A 25,399-nucleotide genomic window follows, 5' to 3' on the forward strand; every position below is an offset into this window, starting at 1 on the left:
GTATGAGGTTCAACCAGGCTCAGTGCCGGGTCTTGCACTTGGGTCACAACAACCCCATGCAGTGCTACAGGCTTGGGGAGGAGTGGCTGGAGAGCTGCCTGGCTGAAAAGGACCTGGGGGTGTTGGTCAACAGTCAGCTAAACATGAGCCGGCAGTGTGCCCACGTGGCCAAGAGGGCCAATGGCATCCTGGCTTGGATCAGGAATAGTGTGGCCAGCAGGACTAGGGCAGTGATAGTCCCCTTGTACTTGGCACTCGTGAGGCCACACCTCGAGTGCTGTGTTCATTTTTGGGCCCCTCACTACAAGAAGGACATGGAGGTGCTGGAGCGTGTCCAAAGGAGGGCAACGAGGCTGGGGAAGGGTCTAGAGCAAAAGTCTTATGAGGAGCGGCTGAGGGAACTGGGGTTGTTTAGTCTGGAGAAGAGGAGGCTGAGGGGAGACCTTAACGCTCTCTACAACTACCTGAAAGGAGGCTGTAGCGAGGTGGGGGTCAGTCTCTGCTCCCAAGTAAGAAGCGACAGAATGAGAGGAAATGGCCTCAAGTTGTGCCACGGGAGATTTAGATTGGATATTAGGAAAAATGTCTTCATCAAAAGGGTAGTCAGGCATTGGAACAGGCTGCCCAGGGAAGTGGTTGAGTCCCCATCCCTGGGGGTATTCAAAAGAGGTGTTGATGTGGTGCTTAGGGACATGGTTTAGTGGTGGGCTTGGCAGTGCTAGGTTAATGGTTGGACTTGATGATGTTAAAGGTCTTTTCCAACCTAAACAATTCTATGATTCACAATGGACATGATTACAAATCAATACACATAATGACAGCAACTGGAAGTGCACATGGAATATTGCAAGTTCTCAAAAAAGTCACTGAACACTACTCATGAGTCTGAAATAGGCTAGGGACTAAACTTTCAGCATTTTGACACTGGTAGCTGCTGAAGAATAACTAAACAAAATGAACAGTTGCTAAAGAGGCAGATTTATTTAAGATTAAACAGTAGCTCCAACTTCCTGAGTCCTCAACCCATTTCCTTCTTGCCATGTACACAAAGATTATTATTTTTTTAAACTTTGTGCTATATACAATTATTTTGTCTACTATCTTGGCTAAATGAAATTAAGAATTTCATTATTAATAGGCATTTTCCCCACTTAATTAAGTTACATCACTGGCAACATGCATACAAATTGTTAGAATATTCGAGCAAGTATGGTCTGAAGTAACACATAGATACTTCCTTTTTCATTATGGGCCATCACATTTCCCTCCTCCCCCTTCTCTCTCTGTACAGCAACTGACCAAAAGTAAACCTTAAAACAGATTTCTTACAGTGAGTCAAGGTATCTTCAGTTTTGACAAACTGCTAACTTTGCATGGGGAAAACAACTGCCAATGTCTTTGCAGAAAATATTTCAATTCCTTCAATCTTCATGGATAACTTAAGGTTCAAGTAAACTGGTTTAAGTTTAGCCATTAGTGCAGTGTAAGTGGGAGGAATGAATAGGCAGAGCACTTAGATAAGGAATAGAGAACTATTGCACAGTAGTAAGCCGCCATTCATAAGCCACCCTGTTCATAAACTGTGAACTATTCAGAACATCTCAAATTTCTTTAAAGGAAATACAAACAAAAATAGAATAAAGATGCAAGAGCGAAACTCACCTCTTCCTGATCCAACATTTGCGTTTTCAGTTTTTCTACTAGTTGGCTCTGCTGATTGATTTCTTCATCCTGCAGTTGAAGTAAGACTGTGTTCAATAAACTGGCAAATACCACTCAGGAAAAATAATCTAAGAGACAGTAGATGTTAGGCATCTAACTTCAACATATTCTGAGACAATGAGACAACTGAAAGCAGTTACAAGTAAAAAAATAATCCTTTTGATTTCATTGGCTGGTCCATTAGGCTCAACCTGGTATGTATGTGTAAAACACTATGCTTCAAAGACAAAACTCTTATACCTGTGTTATTGCAGGTCATCTCCAAGTTCTTCTAACTTCCAAAAAACAATTAAGATTAAAAGATTATTTTTTTTCCTCTCCAAAGGTAGTACTACTGCTTAAATTTAAAATTATGTTCAAATAAAATACGCATAACATGGAAGAAAAAAAATGCTGTCTTCAAATTACTCATTTTCCTGCTTTCTCATTATTTTCCTTCTTCTGGTACAGTATTATTCCAAACAATCAGTTAGGAATGTTCTACACCCAGTAAGTAGTAATACCATTCAAGATTCTCATTAACTTTTCCTTCCTAACTTTCATTTTTATCTTGTTTTCTACATACTGATACTTTAGTTTTCAGGACATTTTTTAGTGATTTCAGCAAAGGAGGGAGAGCAACTAAGAAAGGATGCTCACTTAGCACCAGATAAGGCAATTTTGCTTTCTCTTAATCAGAGCTTCAGAATTAGAGCAGGCATTCCCAGCAAATATTTAAGCAAGCTGTACTAACAAATGAAGACTGCCAAATTAAATATTACATAATACAGTTCAAGATATATTTCCAAGAGGTCTTAAATTAAATAAGAATGACATACCTTGTCATCCAGTTGTTTGTAGAGTTTAGCAATTTCTTCCTCACATTTTCTTCTCTCAGCATCAGTGAAATTGCCAGTTACTCCAATTGTGGTAGCTGGTTTATCATTAATAACAGTAATATCCTTGTCCACTGCAAAAGCTTCTAAGTTGGCCTTCTCCTTGTCAAACTGTTCATCAACTGGTACAGTCTCCCCTTAAAGAAAATAATATACTTAGTTTTAGTACAGTCAGCCATGGAATAATCTTCCACAAACTTAGCCATGAGAAATATTACGTACTCCCTGTAACAGTACTGCTCTGCATTTAATAGGCAATCAAGTTCACATGATTGCATGGTAAAAAAAAAAAATGACCACTAGATCATCCAAATATCTCCTGCTTACCACAGAACATTGCATTTCACCCAGTTACTCTGCTATGAGCTCCAAGTCTCACATCAAATTGTATCTTCTAGAAAGGCACCTAACTTGCCCGGAACACAGGAAATTTTTTTTTTTTCCTTGGCAAGTCTGTTTTGCTAGGTAGCCATATTTACTTTTAAATTGCTTTGCTTCTAATTTAAAATATTTGTTCAGTTACACTTTTATCCTTTTATGTTCTTTAAGCCTTTTCTGATGAGAACACTTTACTAACTTCACATAGAAAAAATACCACACACACTAATCAAGGCACTTCGCTGGTAAACTAAACTAAATTCCATAGCACCTTATTACAAAACATTTTATGCAGTCCTTGGATGGCGTGGGCTCTTTCCAACACTCCAGTATCTTGTGTCAATATTCTGAAAGAACTATACTTAACATTTCAGGTGCAGCCTCATACCATCTCTAGAAAAGATTTAAAAAAAAAAAATCATCACATCCCACTAGCCTTACTTAAGTGAGCCCATTTTACTCAGATTTACACCAGGATGTGGTGCAGTCATCTACAAGATTGCAAAATTGTCTTCTGTAGCTGCCAAACTGCAGAATACATCTGTAACTATGACCTATGTTCCTCCATTCCTGAATTTAATCCTTCATATTTAACTTGCATTTTGCCAGACACTTCAATAGAAGTCAATCATTCAGGAAGAAAAGATGGGCGCACATTCCGTACTATCAGCAATTTTGGGTTTTGGGTGTGTTTTTTGCCTATTAACATCTGAATTTTAAACAAAGATAAGATCTTGTGATACTGATTCAAGTTAGAAAACTAAACCAGAGGAATTTTACTCAGTTTCTGCATTTGCAATTAATATCATTTTTCTCCCCCAAAATAAAATTTTTAGAATGTATCTAACCCTAGTTCTGTAGTAAACTAAGTGTTGAAAAACCTAATACCAATATACTTCCAGACATTTTTGCCATTAAGTGATTATTAGAAGTTGTTCCAGTTGCAATACAGTGAAAAATATGAAGTTCCAATGTCAATTTATTAACCTAGCTTTAATATTCCTACTACTGTCTTGCACAATGCTCTTAGTTATTTTTGGTATCCTGAATACTAATTCAGCGTCTATCATCTTGCCTAAAGTTTGCAGAACAAAAATATAATTGCTTCTCACCATTCCGCCATCTGTTGAGTTCATTTTCTAGCCACTGTATGGTGTTACGCAGAGTCTTGTTTTTCTCTTTTTCCTTCTCATACTTTTTCTTCCATTGTTCTGCTGTGAGCTCCACGTTGACACAGACTGTGTTCTTAATGGTCTTTGCTCTACATAGAAAGAGCAAAAAGCTCTGAAACTTTTTTTTTAAAAAGGAAAGAATTAAAGGCTCTTAAATAAAATTGCTACATATCACTGGCAAAAGCGTAAACAATTCCCACCTCTTCCAAAACCCTATTTCTACTCCTTGCCAACTTACTATTCTTTCAATTGGATTAATACAACTGTTAATGGACAGAGCAATACAATAAACTTTGGGAAGGCTGAAAAACCTCAAGCTGGTTGAGTTGGAAAAATTCAGCTGTGTACTTTCACCTGAAAGAATTCGAGTCAGGACAGTGTACAGCTTTGAACATTCACCACACCTAGCAAACATTTCTCCAATGGAGAGCATAATACTTTGAGGGTGTAAACCATCAAGCGTATTTAAGAAACTACCCATTTCAACCTAAAAATCCAGTTGTTGGATCTCCATTAGCCAAAAAGCTATAAAGTACAGATTGATTGTCTACATTCAGTCAGGCGAATCTCATCTGAACACATCAGCTTTGCAGATGAAATTACAGCCACTAATAATATATCTTCATGAAGTTAATGTATAGGTTTTACTTTAGTGCCATACCTCACTTACCTCAGTAATTCTTCTGTATAGTCTCCTACTACCAAATACCCTCCCTCTGCCCCAAGATGAAAACAGGAAAAAAGTTTAATGGTAGGTAGAATTTTTTCTCACCGTATTATGCTCCTATAAGCATCCTTCTGCAAAGTCATATTGGGACTGATGACTACCAAAAGGCACATAATTTCTTACTAAGTTACATGATATTTATCTAGCCTTCAGTTACGACAGCTGAGGGTTTCAGGTTAAATTTAACACCTCCAGAAGGCTGAATTAATATACCAGACTAACTATGCTAGCTGAGGTAGAAGCATACTCTATTAACTCCTGAAGAAGTCAAGAGCATGAGACAGTGAAACTACACAGCTACAGCTGGAAGACACTTCCCAATAGCTCACTGAAGAAATACTAAGAGGAAAGGGAATGACCTCCTAGATTCTAAAAGGAGACCAAAAAAACTCCACTGTTGCAGAATGCAGTCATTACTCCACATCCACTAACTACCCATATTCTGCCAGGTTTTTAAGAAGTTCTGAAGTCATCTAGTCTACTTTCCATAATAAAAATCTTCTCTGAAAAGACCAGTAGAAAACTAACTTGTTGAACAAAAGTGGAAGAGGTACGCTAACATAGAAAATGAGATGAACTAAGTGAAATGCTGACAGCTTTTGTAATGTGCTCCAGTAAATGAAGTGATTAAATCTAGTGGTCAGGAACTGGAGCACTACGATAATGCACTAATAGTAGAGTAGCAAAAAAGAGATACCCAACAAAATACTAAAATTGAAATGGGTACTTATAAATTCAATTACAAATGACACAGGAATTTAGAAGTATTAACTCAAATGTTACTGGAATGCTAGATACAGGAAACAGACCAGAAGATATAATTCTGCACACTGTCAAAGAAAGGCTGGCAGAGGACAGGCTCTCCCAGCACATAAAGGTTTCAACAGGAGAAAACTCATTCCTCCCTCCTTCCACTTGGGGGGGGGGGGGGTGGAAAGAGACAAAAAAAAAGAAAGTATTAATTAGCCTCCAAGACTACACATTAAACCATATTTTGAACCAAATTATACACTGTCTTCCTGGAAATACACAGTCTTCAGGATCCTGCCCAGTTTAAGGATTTTTATATAGATAAGATCAATCACCACAGTAAGCCACATGTGCACTGAAGAATTACAGAAAGTAAACGTTCTAATTAGTTTGGTTCAGTAATCTTAACAAAGTAACTTACTTATTTCTCATTCTGCACTTATTTAAGAGCATAGTAACAGCACAATATTAAGTAATTTACTCACCTTTGGCCAAATAGAAGAGTAGATTTAGTTTCAGATTCATTGTATGAAGACGGAGAACAGCAAATAACAATAGTGGTTCTGCAATTACCCCCTAGTGAATCTTGAAGGATTCTGGTCATCTTGCTATCACGATACGGAACATAAGTCTACCAAGAAAATGGTTAAACAAATCAGTCATGGTTTTTCAGATACATTATTTAATTTGTTGAAATAAGAGCTATGCTTTTACTAGGTACAACTTCATTAGAAAGACATTAATTCTACTTTAATTCATAAAACTGAACACGCATGGGATGACATAAAATTGTACTTTTATGTTTGGTAACTTCTAGAGTACAGAGTAGTAGTTTGATAACCGTCAGTAGGATGCTTAGGTCCCTCAACATTAAATGTAATTTTATTAATCGTCAGTGTCAATACAGTACAAGAATAATGGCCATTTACACTGCATCAATGCAACTGAGTTAGTTTAAAAAACTCCATGCATATCACTGAGATCAGTAAAGAATTTCTGCACAAGATCATGTTCAGACATGCAAGCGTTTAACCTTAAGTATACAAATACAAAAAAAGAACACTTACACTGCTTTCAGCCAAAGCCGAGATGACGTTTCCAAGAGCAGACAAAGACTTGTTGATGTTCTTAGCCTCGTCCAGCACAGCACCTTCTGCTCCAGTTTTACTAACCTATACAATATTTCAGTAAATTACTAAATGCATCTTCAAAAAACACCTTCCACGTTTCATATAAAACTTGAGTAATTTTCCTACTTTTAAGTCAGTCTCCCTGACTTTGAGGTACTCATAAGCAAGTTCGATTAGAATAAGCAAACTCCTCCTCAGACTCTTTCCTTGATCCGCCATCAATTTCTCATTCAAAACTCAGTGTTTGAAGATGTTTCCGATTTTTTAAACTGAAGTGAATATTCTCCCTGTAAAGTATGCCTTTTCATAGAAGATAAATATATAGCCAAAAATCAAATAAACAACTTCAAAAGTTGTCTGAAGTTTGTCAAAAAGTTTGAATTCCTTAAAGTGAAAGGAAATAAGCATTATGAATAATTTACAATATCAAAGCAACCAAGAGTTAGAACTTTGTCCTAGTAAGAAGGTCTATATAATTTGTCCAGAGGTCATCCTTAAAACAAAACAAAACACAATAAAAACAAACAAACAAAAAGAAAACCCACAACAACAAAACCAACAACAATCAAAAAACCCAACAAACCACACACTACCACTCTACCCCCACCACACTCCCCCAGAAAATACAGGAGAGAGTCTATATTAGTAAGAATTTGTGAGAACAGGTTTTAGAGGCTGAATCTGATCTACATAAGTTCCTAGAGCGCTCCTCTAGGTATCAGCAGAAATGTGAAAAAAATTCTACCCTGACACCATTCTATTTACCTTAGCTCTTCTGCCTCAAGGGCTGAATTTGACTTATAGTTCTATAACCCTCCCTTTACTATTCTTCTCACCAAGCTGTGATCATGACTACAACTAAGCAATTCTATTTGCCTATGTTTAAACCGGCCCAAGACAAGGCATCAAAAAACTTCATGTACTTCAAAAAGACTGGGAGAAGCATGAAAGCGAAGTTTGAAATAAACAGTGAAAGGAACAAAACTACAAAGAAAGGAGACTTGCAGCCCAGCCTTTTTCTTTAACTTTGTTCTCACTTTAATGCTTCGTTTCATTCTCATTAAAAAAAGACCACTGCTAAGAAACACATTTCAGAATAAACACAGGATCAGAGACAACAATAAGGCCATAGAACAATGACAGGAGGAAAGACAACAGCAAGCAGAAAGGACTGAAAATGATCGGGATTACCCAAGAAGCACAGATGAAAAGAACAGAAATCCAGCTCTTAAAAGGCTAAATTACAGTCTATAAGTGATACAGAATAAGCAAAATGGTACATATTTCCTTCCCTGCTTTAAGCCACTGACACAGGAACACAAGCTGTCATTTTAAACAATGTTAATCAGAATTTCAAGTTAAGAAACTTGGTACCACTAAATAAGAAAATTCAGATATTTCACATCCATAAAACTCTTTTTATTCCAGTACCTGGATCCATAAAACTCTTTTTATTCCAGTACCTGGCTACCCAACACACCTGTACACTTTTTTGCTTTCACAGATACTGACAGTGGCCTCTAGCCTATTTTCTCACCCTATTCCATATTTACAAACCCTTACTGCAGAAATGCAGATCAGCTTAAAAGAGGTAGTATCTAATAGCCAACCCAGACTAGGCTTCAGAAACCACATTTCAAAGTCAAAATTAAAACACTTCAGAGATGACAACTGAACAATCAGTATTACATTTATGTAAAATATTTGATTGTAAAGAAGAATCAGAGTTTTTCAGAGCAGAAAAAAATTCAGAATTACCTTTTCACTACCTGCCAAGTCCACAAGGTAAAGTTTTCCACTTAGTTTCTGTTCTGTTTGAGTGTTCTCTTGTTTTACATTAATAAGAAAAATACTATGACTTCGGGAGCTGTGTTCATTCATATCTATAATCCAAAATATATAAATTGTCAAAAATATTTGTACAACCGAACTAACTTAACAAAACAATATCTTCCCACAGTGAAGCAACAGATTTAAAGCTAATGAAGCTGTATAGAGTAATCTCTCAATGACAATAAAACTAGAGGCAGCAAAACCAATAGTATGGTCTAATCAAGTAACAAAGACCCAGTCTCCCTTGGCCTGCTATTAATACCACATAAGCTCACTGATAAGATTTGCTGGCCTGTCAACTATGGATTTCACACATGTAATTTACTATATTAGAACAGAAAGCACATTTACATTCTGATACCAGAACTTTTTTTTTTTGGTAGATTTACAATGTATCACATTTTATCCTTTTGTGAAAATTTGAACTAGATGGCCATAACCTTTCACCCCTTTCTGGTTTAAGTACCTACTGCTCCCTCTGCTGTGAAACATCCAGAGTAAACAAGACTTACTGAATTTAAAGAATTATTTTAATTCATTAACAAAATTTAAGCTGACTGCAATCTGAATGAGAACATCTGCCTATTTCTTCCTCCTTTTAACCATAAATCCCTCAAAGGCCTAAAAAGACCAGCTTATTGATGCCACAGAAGCAGCTCAACATACAATAATATCCTTCTATCCAAATTTCTGCTATTTCTCCGTTACTTAGTCTGGTCCCCACTTCAGAACCTTACTACCTAGAAGCAACGAAGTGGAAGTGCAGAACTGAGCCATTCCTTAAAAGGAACATATTTTTATTTTCGATCCTTAACCAAAGAAATGAAAAGGAAAATCTTGTTTTCTTAATGACTGTATATTCTTTCTTTTCCTGAATAAAGAATTAGGCACAGGAAGATTGTGAAACTCGCCCTCAGACTGGCTCTCAAAGATTTCTGACAGTCAGTTCAGTTGCTAAGAACTGAAGTATTATTTTGCATGCACCTCATCTTTTCTTGTCTTTTTGTTTTTTTTTTTTAACCCTCTGTCACTTCCTAATCCTGCTTCTTGCGGAAATTTGGAGACCTATGACATGGCTCCTTGCAACTCAGTTGCATGCCACAGGCCAAAAAGCTTGGGACACTGGGATGCTGCTTAAATCCGCAGCATGTCTGAATATATATTCTGACCAGCTTTTCTTAGAATATGCAACAGAATGGCCAAACTGTAGACGAGCCACAGTGCCTTACTTATAGATTCACAGGTTAACTGAAACAAATGCCACAACCTGGGATTTTGCACAATTCCTAACGCAGAACTACACCTTTTTCTCCAATGATTCAGAGCTACTCAGTGATCACTTACTCTCTCCTTTCAATCCAAGCCTAAGTAACAACACCTAACAAGAAATGAATTGAAATACTTGTTTCTGAAAAATATGCTAAAACTGCTTATGCTAGACCCTTTCAAAAACCTGAATTATTTAACTCACTATTTTTGTCTTCCTTACTTTTTAAGGCATAATAGAAGCAAACTGATAAAGCACTAAAAGGAGACAAAAGATAATACTTACTTGTAACTGCTACATGTCGGTTTGATTTTCCTTCATCTATAGTATCCATAACTTCTTCTGGACTACATACAAACCGCTCTGTGCAACCCTTTAAAAAAAAAAAAAAAACGCAAAAAATCACCACACCAACAAGCCAGAAGTAAATGGCGTACACTAGAGGAGTGAAAGATGAAAACATATCAGATTGATGCTCACCTTTACATAGGGAACTCTATTTTTGTCCTCATGAACAGAAAGATTGGTCTTTGAAACTGGAAGAGAAAAAGTTCAAAGCCAAGGTATATAAGATTTCTTTGCAAAATGAACGAGCTGTGTACAATGCATGTCCGAGTCATAGATGCTATTTCTCAGGAACACTTTTATAAATGTACATGATAATAATACACATGAAACAAACACTACTGCAGCTTTAGTATTATTATATAGATTAGCTCCACGCTTTCTTATTTTGATATATCCTTATCATTTATAGGTTATTAGCATACTGCATACCTATCTTAGTATCATGAGAAGGTTTTTGGGTTTTTTAATCTCTCTCTCGAGAACAATTTACTTTCTATGTTCAACATAAATAAAAGGCTTACCATCCAAAAGGTCCCTTATTTTATCCAAGTATATTTCAAAATATGATACCTAGAAGTGGAAAGGGGAATAAAGATACAGCATCAGAAAGCAAAAATGCTTTGCTTTGTGATCAGAAGGATCCAGCATGATTATTATGACCTCCCACCACATAATACCACATCTAACTCAAGGCCTTAAGGCTGAACTAAAATACACCTTTAAGAAGAAACTATTTTGATCAAAAGCTTCAAGCACTATCAGCACTGCCACAGGTTATCAGGGTAGCTACCATCAATGTTTAATGGCAACAAGATTAAAGTGTTAACGTAATTCTTCTTAAAGAAGAGTCAGTTACTTCAAAAATAACTCACGTTTAGATTTTCCAAGTTACAGGCATTTGAAACAGATAGAGAACATCCATTTAACCATAGACTACTTCCAGTTTCAATATAGATTAAATAAGTAACAATGAAGAAAAGTTTACCTTAATATGAAACTCAAGATTCTCATCCATAGAGTAAATATAATTAAAAATATCTTGCACTATTCTTGGAATAATACCCATTCCATCTGGATCATGAAGCTTCCCCTTATTAGAAAAAGATACAACAAAATGAAACCTTCATACTGAATCCAATATCACAAACAGTATCCGAAAGCAAAACAAACAGTTAACAGACGAATTAATTTTAAAATGCCGACAGGTATGATGCACTTACTTTATCTATAAAGGAAAGTCTTGACCATCCATTTAGGCCCAGCATTTGCCAGGAGTGAAAAGAACAATCTCAGAAATCTCCCAAACTACTAAAAGTGAAAATGTGCTATTTATATTATTCTTGTGTTTCTCACCCTGCTACTGAGGGCTGAAAAAATACAATAATTGCCATTCTCAGTCCTAAAAAACCATTTTGGGTATCAAAATGTTGCAACAGCAAGAAAATTAAAATTATAAGATGAAAACAAGCAGACACCTTATTTCTAGAAAGAAAAGCCTATGAAAAGAGATGACAGTGACATTAAAAGGAAAATTATTTTAAGATTTCTTACTTCCATAGTGTGTGTCTTTCCAGACGATGTTTGCCCATAAGCAAATATTGTACCATTGTATCCCTCAAGTACATCTAAAGGGAAAGAGTATTTTCATTAGGGTTCATTTCCTCCTTCTAAAGGAAAGTCAAATGAAATAGAATGCAAGAAGGCAGTTCCTAAAATGTTCAGCAAGTTAAATCACTCAACGTTTGGGAACTCTGTGCTAGTGCTGGGGGGAGGGAGGGTGTTCCTCCCTACCCCTTTTAATGCATTAAATCATCATCAACTGTGGTTTAGAAGTTTACTGTATTAGAAGCATCTGCTCCTGCAACCAGAAAAATCAGGACTTCAGAGTCAGGAACAAAAAGGAAATCGATACAACTGACAGGTTGAACAGAAACTCTTTGACAACTCAGAAGAAACCACCATACACGAGAACACTCTAATATTTTCTGCCCTCAGGAAAGTTTAATTGTGCAATTGTGACACGAATGGGCTATGCCGTTAAGTTTCAAGCATCTCACACTTTGGCACTAAGCTTATATTTCAAATTATGAATGAACCAACCCAAAGTTTTAGATTGAGGGGTGAGGGGCTGGTGGGCTGGTTTGTTTACAAGTCAGTTTCTATAGAATCATGTCCTGCAAGCAAACTTTTCCAAAAACATGCATGAGATACTCCAGATGGGGAAGTCTCTGCCACCCCATCACACCCGTAATCCATTTGTACCACCACTAGAGCTTATTTGCCACACGACATAGCACAGCCTAGAAATGCTGCACAGAGAACCAGAGATCAGATTTTTTTAGATGGAGGAAAAGCGCAGCATTACAATTCTTAGTTAACTCCAATTTTTAAGGAGAAAGCTTCTGACCTAATCCTGATTACTATTTAACTCATTGAAGGGTTAAATACTTGCAGCAGCGTGGATTTTTCCACAGCAATTCACTTTTCTAATGATCAAAAAAAAACCTACATTTACCCAATCTTCTCTTGTCACTAAGAGTTGATATTTCAGGGGAAGGCTTTGTTAAAGTTGTTTTGAAAATTGTGTCAATTAGAACTTATTACTGATCTCCTCAAGAAATTAATCAATTTTATTTTCAGGAAACTAGCTAATTGTTTCCTACAACAACCTACTGTGGTATAACCTTCTTTGTGCTAAGACTTGATTTTCTGAAATTACTAGGCCAACTCTGACAATTCAAGTTTGGAGAAACTGTACACCCCGACGTGCACAGTGATAACTCATGTTTAAACTTTTAACTGTGAAGCTAAAAATCACATTCAAAAAATCCCCCTTAAACTGTATATTAAATAAACAAGCTTAGAAAAGATCTATAGCACACACATGATTTCACAAGTTTCCTTTCCTCTTATATTCCTCCAAACAAACTAAAGCAATTGTAGGATGTTTTCACGAATAAATTTAAAGAAAACAAAAAAAGAAAAACAAAACAAAAAAAACGCAGAGAAAACCTATTTGTAAGAGTTACTTTGATTAACTTCTGACAAATTGCTTTAAACAATCTTTTGCAGAGAACTGCAAAAAAAACCTAAAACTTGACAGGTAAATTTTATCAAACATTGCAATCAACTGACACAGCAGGTTCAGCGCTGGCATAATTTATCAGCTCAACTACAGGATGATTTTATACTGCTGTGATCCATGTTGGCTTTTATTAAACACTCAGAAGGTAAAAGGGAGCAAGAGAAGTATCAGTTTTCAACACTGAAATCCACATGAATATGAGACTTTTTCTTACACAGTTAAAGTTGCTGTTCCACCTTACCTTTGACAATCTTTTTAGCACAATCATTGTATACTTGTTCCTGTGATGTGTTTGACTGGAATACACGGTCAAATATATATGGCTTGGACTGGGGAAAAAAAAAAGACATAGAAGAGCTATTAAAAAAAAAAAAAAAACCCAAACCAAAAAACAGATACCGGAAGGTGTTTGTTCATATAGTTTAGAACTAGCCTATACTGTCTCAGCCCAATCTTTTGTTTTATTTTAAGGACCTGCAGACTGCAGTGAGGAAATCAGCTTATATAGTGTTGCCTAAATCTTCACATGCTTGCCTAGAAGTAAGGCCTTGAATTAAATATATTTGGTTTCTAAGTGCAATCTAAATAGTTCTCCAAAACTACTCTGCCACATGACCTCAGTTTACTTGATTTACAAGGTAAACCAATGCCTACTCTGTACACCTGAGAATCTCTTATTCTCTTCTACTCTGGTAGCAGGTTTACTCTGGTAAACTCAAATTATTAAAACCAGATTATGCCACATCACACAGAATACCTGTCTTGGTAATATTTGTTAAAAACCTCAAACCAAAAAGAAACATTCAGATCACCTACAGTCAGCACAAGAACCATTTCCCCATACGTGATATCCTTAGAATAAAGCTCCGTAAGCAAAAGGAAAAGGCCACTTTGGAGGAAGGGAACCTTTCACAGAAGACTCATTTTGGCAGACACTGTAAGCGGAAGCTCTGACACACCTTTTGAAAGGAATGTTGGATTTTGCTTTGTTTTACAGAAGTGATTTTCATAATGCAGTTCTAAGCGGCTGACAATCCATTAGGGTATGAGCTATTATGCTCATCTTATGAAGTTCAAATTCTTGCAGCATTTTCAGAGCTTGATTTAGTAGGTAGCCAAGCAGACAGGCAAGGTTTACAAGGGACCTAGGTCAGTTACCATTGCTAAACTCACTGCAACTGTTAAGTGCTCCATTTTGCCTAAATTTAATTCATCATCATCCTCCCCCAAGGATATTCTGGAACTGCCTACCTGGCAAAGAAACAAGTACAGCTTCCATCTTTCACCCACCCACCACATTCCCTTCCCCAGCCTGACCTTCCATTTGTCTTTCAATAACATCTAGCATAACACCAAACAAAGCTTTTTAGGTTCGACACATATCTGCTGAGAGGGCTTGAATTCAGGTGGATGAGCTCCCTCTTGGAAAACATAATTACAGCATTCACTGTGTAAATACACCCAAGAAACCACAAGACTCGGTAGGCAGAAACTATCCCTAAGGTGCTGAAGTTTGTCAGAACACTGTTTCACAGCAGGGAAAATCACAAGCCTTCTCGATTACTCATTTTAGCTTCAAATACACCTCAAATGCCTATGTTCTACAGGTAGAATTCAGGCCATTACATACACCAGAAGACAAACAACTGGCAAGTTCAAGTAACCCTGAGGTAAGAAAATGAGGACTGAGAACACGTTACGTAAAAAGCTAAGTCACTGTAGAAAAGATAACACTAGCTATAAATTTTCTTCCTCACTAGCAGCTGTAGTTTCAAAAAGCCTCCAACTTTACAAATATCAATCAGCTACACTACAGACTGCAAGTCACCTACATCATAAAACATCAATCAGATCTGTTTTATGCTCAAGCTTTTCTGCATATTTGTATGCACTGAAATAATACCATTTTGGAGGATCATATTTACCATTACACATTGGAAAAATATAGTGAGAAGAGTGATAGCGTCCAATGTCACTGCAAACAATCTGTACAGCATTAGTAATTTGTGTGTGTTTGTACTTGTAAGATGTAAACTCTTCTCCAAATTATTGCTCCAGAAAATATATAGATGATAATTATTCCAATTAAATTTATTTTAGAAGAATTAGAGAAAGTTCCTGGATACCATCTTCTGACAGTCTGTGCAGCAACTGTTAACAATACTCGCTATTTCTCACAGATCCCAACATAGCTATCTTTGCTGTTCCCAACAGAGCATAACTATGAGAACAGAAAAGTACATTAGAATGCAAACGTTATTTTGCATAGTATATGTATTTGAAGGTATACATATACATTATTGTGTATTTATATAGTACTACAGAATATTTCTGATGCCAAATAGCAGATTTTATTTACTTCAAAGAAATCCAATTAAAAAAAAAAAAAAAAAAAAGAAAAAAGTCAAGCCCGGTTTCCAGTACAGGAAGAGACCTTGTTTAGAAAGAACTGTAGGCACCATCTGCACTAGTCTGCAACCATCCTGCAATCTACAGGTATTTGCGGCAGGTTCTGAAAAAGCTCTCCTTCTCTAAATTTTTAAACAGCATTTAGAGGGTTGGTTTGGTTTTTTTTAATTCTTCTGCCAAGCAAAGATTGACTGAATTGAACTATTCTTCATCTGTGTCAAAGGAAAAATTATGTTTACTAATTTGAGAGTAATCCGTAGACACAGAATACTTTTAGACTATCTACTCTCCAATTGCCATTCAAATGCCTTCATAAGAGAACAGAGCCAAATTACAGTATCTCATATAATTACAGTCTCTTGTTTTACAAAATGTTAATATAAAGAATAGCACATATGATGAATGCCATTGACTAGTAGGAACAGAAAACCAAGCTGCAAGGACTTCAGTTGGACAGTAATGCCTTTAATTGATCTTGTTTATTTATACAGTGAAAGCTGCTAGGCACATGACAAATTCCAATTTCCCTGAAGTTAACAACTGCTACCAACATACCCACAAAATTTCATAAGTCTGACCAAAAAAATCCTCACAAGGGGTAAAATTCAATTACATACTTCCCTCCCCTCCCAGGTTACAGTACCTTTATCACACCTATAAAAACCCACATTAGAGGCGTGTCCCTGCTCCGTCATTTACTGAACCAATATCTAACCAAGTAGGTTTAGCCAAGCAGGTTCCAGGATAATTGTATTTTAAGAATACAAGTTACTCCCATTCGTATGGTTTTACATCTTTGAGATGCGCAATGCTATGTCTTATCACTTCTCTTTACAGTCTACTTTCTGCTGTAAACAAAGCTAAAACAGTATTACACAGATTACCCTGCCCTAGAAAGCCTCCTCATTACCTTTAAGAGATTAATCAAAAAAGATTAAAGTGTCAGATATTTTTTCTATACCAGATGCCTTTTCTTCCTCAAGTAGTAAACAATCAGATATTACGATGGAACTGAAAGTACAAAAGGTCCAAGGAACATTTCCACGTGGTGTCCATAACAGTGGTAGCAGCAGTGTCACTACCACGATATGATGCTGCTTTGACATACTCCAGGAATTTTCAGCAGACGTTACTCAAATCCTAATAAAAATTTAAAACATACAACCTATAAGCAACACAAAATATCAAGCAAACAAGCAGAGTTTCTGACTTCCTCTCTCCAAATAGAGAGAATCCAACATTTACATTCACTCCTTGCCTAGCATTTGTTGTGTCAGTAATCAACCACAAGACAACTTCAGCTCCTGTAGTTGCTTGTACAGAAGGGATGTGGTCCCACAGCAAAAACTTTGCAAGCACTCTCACAACCCTCAAAAAAGTACATCTGCCAAAATGATTTAGCGGTAGTTAAACTGAATCTTAATAAAGGGTTTATGTTTAAGTACGCAGTTCCGCAGTTAAATTAAAGACTAGTTACCAGTTATCCTTAGATAAAAGGATGCTCAGCCTATCCAAATTATAGAAGATTTGGAGTACACATGAGAGTTTGTTCTTCAGAAAAGTTAATTTTTCTCAGTACCTTCACTGAGGACAACACAAAAATCTGTGATCAGAACTGGACTGAAATCTTAAAAATCCTAGAAATACTTAGGTTACCTCCACAGAAATAATTTAAAATATCTTTCATTTTCCCATTTTAACTTTCTGTAAACTACAGAATTGGTTACTCATAACGCTACCTTCGTTCACCTTATTTTCTGTGCATTAGTATCTGAAGCAAAGTCAACAGTGAAGATTTACTTGAAAATCAGTAGCATATTTTTCTACCACAATGTATCCAGAAGCTCTTTACTGTTTTTTACTAGAATGGACTACTACAGCAATATTACACCCACCCATGGTTAGCTTAATCTTGGTAAGAGGTTGAAGTAATAAGTAATGGGCTTCCCTCCCCTTTAAGTTTCACATCTTTAATAAAGAACATTCTTCCCATCAGCACAAAATATGGTAAAAGAAAAATCCCACACCGAACGATTTCAGGAAAGTATGATGTCAAATACCTGACTCAGTTCTTCCTATTACTAAGCTAAGGTATTGCTGCTTTGACACACCTAACAGAGTCCAACATCGCGAATGAGTGAAAAGGCACTGTTCCAAATTAGTATTTTATTTTTAGGATAAGGAAGGATTTTCTTCTTGTCCTAGCTCTATGCATACAAAACTGCAGCCGACACAGAACAGTTAGTGGATCTCAGCTCTTTCTGCCCTATTTTTCTTATTTCTGTGCAAATACTGCAACGCAGGTATCAACTTTTACAGCAGTTATTGTCGTTACAGAAGTACTAAACCATTAATTTCACTTTTTAAAAAATGTGACTGGAAACTCAATTTCCAGCATCAAACAGAAAAAAGTTTGGAAAAAGAGCTTCAGCCAAGCTTTGCTTTAGTAAAGAGTTTCTTCTAAAGAGAAAAGTAAGCACTGCTGTCATAAAAACAATCATTGCATTTCAGAACAACCACCAAATATGAGATGATTAAGGTGTTTCTAAGCAAGTGGTACAGCAGCAAGGGAGCACAGCTCTCCTTTTTACACATTACAGTAAGCTAGAATATTTGCTTTCCGTTAAATCATCATACCAGTATAATCTGAAAAACTTTTCTACCATCCACCATTTCATGGAATGAAATAAAAAAATTAGAGAGTCACACTGAAAGAATATTATTTTTTCAGCTACAGATTGCAATTTCTAATTTATGTTTAAGTTGCACTGTAAACATTGAGCATTTTTATTTGTGTGTTTCTAATTAAACGGTGCTTTCCTTCACACTAGCAAAATAACAAAAAAAAAAAGTTGTTTTAAGAATGCACCTTGTTTCTTGCATTTATACAGTCCGGCACAGCCTTTCTTCCACCAACACACATGAATTACATTTTCCTTTTGAATAATCTACTGTCAAAAGCTGCAGTAATAGCAAGTGATCTTCATTAATCTGTTTCTAATGTAACATAAGCCCAGCTTCGCTCCTATTTACTATCCAATACTAGTTTAAAAGGTAATGAAAAAGAAAACTAAATGTCTCAAGCTCTTCCCAGCATCACAGGGGCTACATCTTACATACAAAAAACAGTACTACAAACAAATATGAAAATACAGGCAGGTAGCCACGATTCTTTCTTAAAAGTCATAGAAATAAGGAATATACTATGATCATTACTGGAAACATTTGGATGACAGAGGGATACTGCCCATTTCTGTGAATGCCCATAACACCTTGCCACTTCATTTTCAGCTTAGGCTTCAGTCCGACATACTCAAGTGTTGCTGTATTCAGTAATCTATCTTGTCTTTTGGACAGCTGTAAGATGAGCAAGACTAGGTATAGCAATGTTTTTAAAAACAAGAAGTATAGGTATGTTATGCAGAACTATAAAGCTACTTAGTTGCAAGCAGTTTTACATTTGAGAAAATAAAGTACATAATCATATGTAAGCTTGCTATTCCTCCCTGTTTCATCTTACTCAAAAGCTTGAAATCCACGAGCAAATTGCTATCAGTTTTTGTATATAGGCACATTTATGATGTTTAACATAAAAGCCATATACTCATAACAAGTCACCCTATTATCTCTTCTAATAACCCCCTTATATTTACTTAACAGGAAGAGTCATTAGAAAAAAAAAAAAGAGTATTAAAATGGAACAAAGCCCCCTTTAATTAACAATTTAAAAGCTCTTTACTAGTTAAAAGTTTTGTCCTGTGGAAGGACAATACTTTTTTCAAAGTCTGTTCTTTAAAACAGACCACCATGCGTCCCCTCCAATTGCTGTTACACGCTAGCTACAATTAGAAGAGGTATTTTATCTAACACAAATCAAAACAACTCACTTGTCCAGAAAGACAACCATGCCCATAATTACATAGGAGCTAGGAAGAGAAGGGAGGATAGATAGCTCAGAGATGACAGGAGAATCAAGGAAGGAGGAGGGTTTGCCTATAGTCACTGATTTCCCTCCCCACCCTCCTCCACAGAGGAGTCAAATCTGCAGTCTGGAATAAGCCCTGCTTCCACGGTCTCCTAGTTTTCACCTCCTGTCTACCTTTACAGGCAACTCCCAAGTATTACTGAAGAAGCCTTCACTGTTTCAGCACAGACCCAGGCGTACACAGAAGGTGCAAGTCCTTCAGGCAGCTGGGGAAAGCAGCTATTAAAAAAAAAAAAAAAAAAAAAGGTGGCTCAATTACTGTTCAACAGGCCACCAATACAACATGTAGCAATAAAGACAGAAATCAAACAGCTGAAAGTAACCAAACATACAGCTTATTGCGGAATGTTTTTAGAAACTGTTTCATGAGAAGGACTGTTTCTGTTACTGTCCTCCCTTGGGCAATTCTACAACACACTCACACACAAGAAGTGGCTGGCTACAGCCTCAAGTTGGAAGGTTCATAACTTCGTAAAAACTCAGTCAGCTTGTCAAAAAAAAAAAAAAAAACCCAAACCAAATTAAAGTAATTGTCTCAACAGTTTCAGAGAATCAAGTCATAACTTGGAGAACATCAATCTTGTCATATATCCACCATTATAAAAACAAAATCACAAAATATCAACCCTTTATTAAGATTTTGTGAAACAGAACTCAAACGCTGTCACTGCTACCCAGTCTAATAATTCTGGGGGTCGTTCTTCCCCAAAGTCAGACACAGCAAGTCCTGGACCTAGGACCACTGAAGGATTTTTTGTTGTCATTTTTACCAATGCAGAAAACACCAAAGTACAGCTGTAACACCAAATATTAACCCTGAGGAGAAAGCCCCACGTAATCCCTCAGGAGCATGCCATCAGACTGTTCTACTCAGACATAGTACCACCTCAGCCCAATTTACATTTTAGATATTTCTAAAGCATACTTAAAGAGTATTTAAAAAATGCTAAGTTTTCTGTTCTCTTTAGACTAGAACTACTGAAAGAACATGCGGAAAATTTATTTTTTAAAAAGTCAGAAAACATCACGGTTTCTAAACTTAATCGTGGATTTCAAACAGAATACATACTGTCACAATGAATGGGTACTAACTGAGGGAAGCGAGATCATTTGTTCTAGTTAAATTTTCCATTTTCCAGGTTTGGTTCCTTACTCTTGAGGAGTTTACCTGTACAACCTCAGGAAGAAGAGATGTACTCCAAGATACTAACTTGCCAGCTGAAATCAGCTCAAATTACCTCATTTCACAAGCATGCTATCATTCTTGCAGCTCCAGACTCCTGGGATTCCATATTTTATTGACAAATTCAGTTGAATATTAACAGACTGGAGCACCAGTATTTAGTAAGTGATACTAAAAATATATTTTATTAAATCGCCTCCTTCAACTTCAGATACTGCACAAAAAAGCTATTACTGGTAGCCTCAAGAAACAGAATACAAAAAACAAAATTTGAAGACAGACAATAACTGACATCTACATTACTTTCAGCAATGCAGGACCAGAACTGTCTCTAGAGAGAAAAGTATTTATGTGAAAACACAAACTAAAAGTTAGCAAAAATAAAACAAACAGTGGGAATAGAGCGTTACTTGTACAATACCAACTAAACCAAGCAATAAACTACTGTAATTTTATATTCTAGTTCCACTTTGTAGCTAATTATGACACACTGAACAAAAAAAGAAAGGATTGTCTTTTCCCCTGTAACATCCAGATTGTTTTATAACGGGCTTCATACTTTGCAAGGTGACTTCAGTTAAAATACATTTACAAACATGTAGTAAGCCAAACGGTCTGTTTATTCTGATTTAAAAAAAAAAAAAAAAAAGTTATCAGCCGAAGACTGATTTACAGATCACGAGCACCAATGAACTGGAGCCTGCACTGTTGCTCTGCATTTTCTTCCCCAAAAACTCTCTCTAGACAATTACTTCGATGGTAGCTCCAACGCATTCATTTTGAGCATCTATTTAGCGGCCAAACTCAGCACGGTGGCCAACAGCAGGGACAGCCTAGCCGGGGGACACAGGGCAGGACTGCTGCTCTCCGCCTGGTAGTTGAGGCGCTCTCCCTGGGCACACCGCAGCGTGCCCTGTGCCTCGGGCTGGGCGAGGAAGCCTCACGCTACGCCCCAAGTCGCCAGCCCTTCGCTAGAGCCTTTGTCAAAGCCTTCCCGACCTGCTGCCACCGACCTGCCCCCACGGCCCCACGCCCGCTGCTCGGGGACCTCTGCCCCCACCAGCTCCCCGCTCTTTGCCCGGCCGTGCCCACACCCCCACCAGCCGCCCCCTCCACAGCTCTGCCTGCCCTCCTCCCCTTCCCCCCCACCCCGAAAAGGCCACCCCCCCTTCCCGAGGCGTCCCCGCCCGCCTCAGCCCTGCCCTCTCGCCTCACACCGCGCCCATCCCCGCGGCGTCTGACCCCGCCGACCCCCGACACCCCCTGCCCGCCGGCGCTTCCCCCGCCTTCCCCGCCCGGGGCGGCCCCTCACCGCGATGACGACAGTGTCCTCCCCCTGAAACTTGGCGATGTACTTGTCGCCACGGGTCACTTCGGACTCGTTGAGGGGCCTGAAGCGACACATCACTTTGATGTTACACTCCGCCGGGTCCGCCATCTTAGGCCAACGCCGCCTCCGGGGCGCTCAGCTCCGCCGCCACCCGCTGCTGCCTCTACGCCGCCCGCTCCGGGGGTCTCGCCAGCCGCCGTTGCCGCCGCTGCCGGGAAGCCTGCGTCCGCCCAAGCAGAAGGGAAAAGGGAAGGGCTCCTTCCTGGCCGCCGCCGCCGCCTCCCGCTCTCACTTCCTCCCCAATATGGCAGCCATGGCGGCGCCTGCAGCCGGCGAGCCCCGGCCCTCCCTCGCCGGGCGGAGGCGGCGCCGACGGCAGGGCAGGGGGTGACGTCACCCTCCGCAGCGCCCGGCCCCGCCCCCTCGCCCGGGACCTGGTGCGCAGGCGCGCTGCGCGGGCGGCTCGGCCCGGCTCCACGGCGGCTTCAATGCGCAGGCGCGGAGCCGTCGCTGGGGCGGGGTGGGGGGGCAGCTGCCACGCGCCTCTTCGACGCCCGCGGGACCGCCGTGGGGCTGGGGGGCGGGGCTTGCGCGAGGGGCGGGGCCCCGCAGGGGCGGGAGGAGGGCGCGCGGGGGAGCGGGCCCGGGCGCCGCCGTCTCGCCGCGCGGCAGGGTGCGGCGGGCAGAGGCGGAGGCCGGCAGCCGCCCGGGCGGGCAGCGGTGGGGCACCGCTGTACCCTGACGGGGCGGGGTGGGCTAACGGCCGGTGCCGGGGCCTCGCCGGCCGTGGTGGCGGTGAGGGGGTCGCGACAGGGCCCCCGCACCGGCTGCGCGCCCGGGCGGGGCGGTGCCGGTTAGGGCCGGGTTTTGTAGGTGCGCCTGAAGGCGGCGGGGCCGGTGCCACGTGAAGGTTGCAGCAGGCGGTGGAGATCGAAGCCGCCGGTATTTCTTTTCGTTGCTCGGAGAGCTAAAAGCGGGAAAAAGCCACTTCCGTGAGGTGCTCGCAGATGTCAGGGAACTGTCGGTGTTTCCCAAAGCGCCCGTGTTGGGCACAGTATATTTTTTTTAAGCTTAGTTTATTGCGACTTTTATTTATTTATTACAGGGAGCTGTAATTCTAGTCAGTTGAAACTTACAGGCTGTATCCAGAGTAAAAACACTGTTAGGTAAACCCTTCTGATCAGAGACTCTCACAACTACACCACTTGCGTCCAGGTATGAACTTTCAAACTGGGACACAGTACAGACTCGCAGCTCGGCTAAGCTAAGTCTGCTTCCTGGCAGAAATCTTGATGTGTACTGGAAATTTTTCAAATAGCCTTGAAATTAATAATAGTTAAAAAAAGAGGGAGCCTTTCTCTTAAATTAGTAAATTTTAGTAGGCCAGAATGACTCAGAATAGCAATGTCCTTCCCTTAAAGGTACTCTCTTTTTCATTAAAAAAGGGAAAAAGATGGTGAATTTTAACGGGGACCACCTGAAATCGGGCATCCTGTCTTCAGGACCCTTCTCAGTTCAGGGATTTCAGTGGTGTATTTTCACTTAGGGTGGGTGTGCAAGGTGAACGCTGCTTCAGAACTACTCCGCGAGACAGAAGAATGACCTAATCATCTAGTTCCATCTACAGCTTCCTTTCACATAGTAATACAAAAAGTATTTTTGTGTCTAGTTTATCTTATGAGGTAAGCTAAGTCTTCTAAATTGACTTCATGTTGTAACAAGTTTATTTTTCCGCTGTGGTTAAAAATTCTACAGGACTGTGCTGTCTTATCCAGGGCAGAAACAATTACATCTCCCCGCCTATCAGGATATGTGGAAATAGTTGTCTGGTAAAGCCAAGATATGTACTCAGCCTTTAGAAGGTGCAGTGCTGCTCCACAGCATCTAGCTTATGATATATATAGACATCTGTCTATGGTTCTGTTTGTCTGTGTTTTCAATAAAATGTTTTAAACGTCATTGTTATTAGCCTATAAGTGTCAGCAAGCCTGTTTGTGTTGATTGGTATTTTAGAAATCATGAATTTATATTGCAGTCAGCAAGATGTATTCATGCATCTAACAAGTATTTCTGGGATTATTCACATGCTTATGGCTAGGGATGTTCTTGTACAGCTGCTGGATTTGGATCTTCACATTTCCTGTGATAGGACGTTATTACTTTTGTGACAGGTGTGTAAATTATTTAGTACTTTTTCAATTAATTTGCTTTCATACATGAGGAAAAAAAAATGTTAGCTGCAAAGTGAACAACTTCATGATTATTACTCCAGAAGTGTTTCAGCTGCTGAGACATCCTTTACCCCAGTCTATTTAAGAAACTTCTAATTCTCATTATCCTTAAGCAGAGGGGATGTACCATTAGCTACGCTTGCTGATGTATAGTACCCAATGTAAGAACATCTCAATAAAGGAAGAAACCTCATAATGACATGATTCTCGAGAAAATAGGTGCTTGGGCTTGCTTACCTTCTCAGCGTTTCAAACAGCAGACACTGCACAAACACAACATAGACGCATGCATAGGTAATTACTGGAAATTTCAACTATGTTGAAGCAAAAAACATCAGCATGTGTGAACTACATAGAAGAAACTGCCCACTTCTAAGCTGTTGGTTCTGTGCAAACTCGCAGGAGAACCAGCTGATGGTCTCTCTCATACTGGCTGTGGAAGCCATGACTAAATGAGGTCTGCTGAACTGAATGTGCGTGCTCTCATACCTGTTTCAGGGATTCTGCCGTGAAGTTTCTCTTCTCTGATCTGCTGTTCAAAATACTCAGCAACCGTTCTTTCGCATGACCTACTTAAAGTCTGACACAACCGTGCAGTGTGCTCAGAGGGCAGTATGTTATCTCTGTTGGTGCTAACGTATGTCAAAACAGCAGTCTTGAGGACTTGTGTTTAGCAGTGTCATGTTCTTGAAAACAGGGCAGAGACCAAGCATCTAGGTAAGTTTCCCATTTTGTCGCAGTTACAGATACTCCTTTGCCAACTGGAAATACATTTACTGTCTTCTACATTGTTATGTAATGTCTGTAGCATACATTTTTTTGTCATTTCATAGAATCATAGAATCATAGAATCGTTAAGGTTGGAAAAGACCCTTAAGATCACAGAGTCCAACCGTTAACCCAGCACTGCCAAGTCCACCACTAAACCATGTCCTCGAAGCACCACATCTATCCGTTCTTTAAATACCTCCAGG

At 39.0% G+C, this 25,399-nt stretch overlaps 1 protein-coding gene across 3 annotated transcripts in view; it reads right to left on the reverse strand.

Moving 5' to 3' along the window:
- KIF5B (kinesin family member 5B) overlaps positions 1 to 22,551 on the reverse strand; it is a 39,493-nt gene extending 16,942 nt beyond the window's left edge. For 2 of the 3 annotated variants that reach the window (XM_082319278.1, XM_082319277.1), the window contains exons 1-13: positions 22,177 to 22,551; positions 13,529 to 13,616; positions 11,754 to 11,827; positions 11,188 to 11,292; positions 10,724 to 10,772; positions 10,335 to 10,390; positions 10,140 to 10,227; positions 8,513 to 8,637; positions 6,692 to 6,796; positions 6,110 to 6,255; positions 4,088 to 4,236; positions 2,541 to 2,734; positions 1,663 to 1,731 (exon numbers count right to left, since the gene is read on the reverse strand). In XM_082319278.1, coding sequence (XP_082175404.1) covers positions 1,663 to 1,731; positions 2,541 to 2,734; positions 4,088 to 4,236; positions 6,110 to 6,255; positions 6,692 to 6,796; positions 8,513 to 8,637; positions 10,140 to 10,227; positions 10,335 to 10,390; positions 10,724 to 10,772; positions 11,188 to 11,292; positions 11,754 to 11,827; positions 13,529 to 13,616; positions 22,177 to 22,302 — 1,374 coding nt within the window. In that variant the 5' untranslated portion in view covers positions 22,303 to 22,551. Of the gene's footprint in view, positions 1 to 1,662; positions 1,732 to 2,540; positions 2,735 to 4,087; positions 4,237 to 6,109; positions 6,256 to 6,691; positions 6,797 to 8,512; positions 8,638 to 10,139; positions 10,228 to 10,334; positions 10,391 to 10,723; positions 10,773 to 11,187; positions 11,293 to 11,753; positions 11,828 to 13,528; positions 13,617 to 19,795; positions 19,901 to 22,176 lie in introns of all 3 variants that reach the window. The other variant, XM_082319279.1, reaches the window with a different exon arrangement.
- Positions 22,552 to 25,399: the final 2,848 nt, after the last annotated feature.

Source organism: Platalea leucorodia (genome assembly GCF_965183815.1).
Source record: "Platalea leucorodia genome assembly, chromosome: 1".
In the NCBI taxonomy this organism is placed as follows: Eukaryota; Metazoa; Chordata; class Aves; order Pelecaniformes; family Threskiornithidae; genus Platalea; species Platalea leucorodia.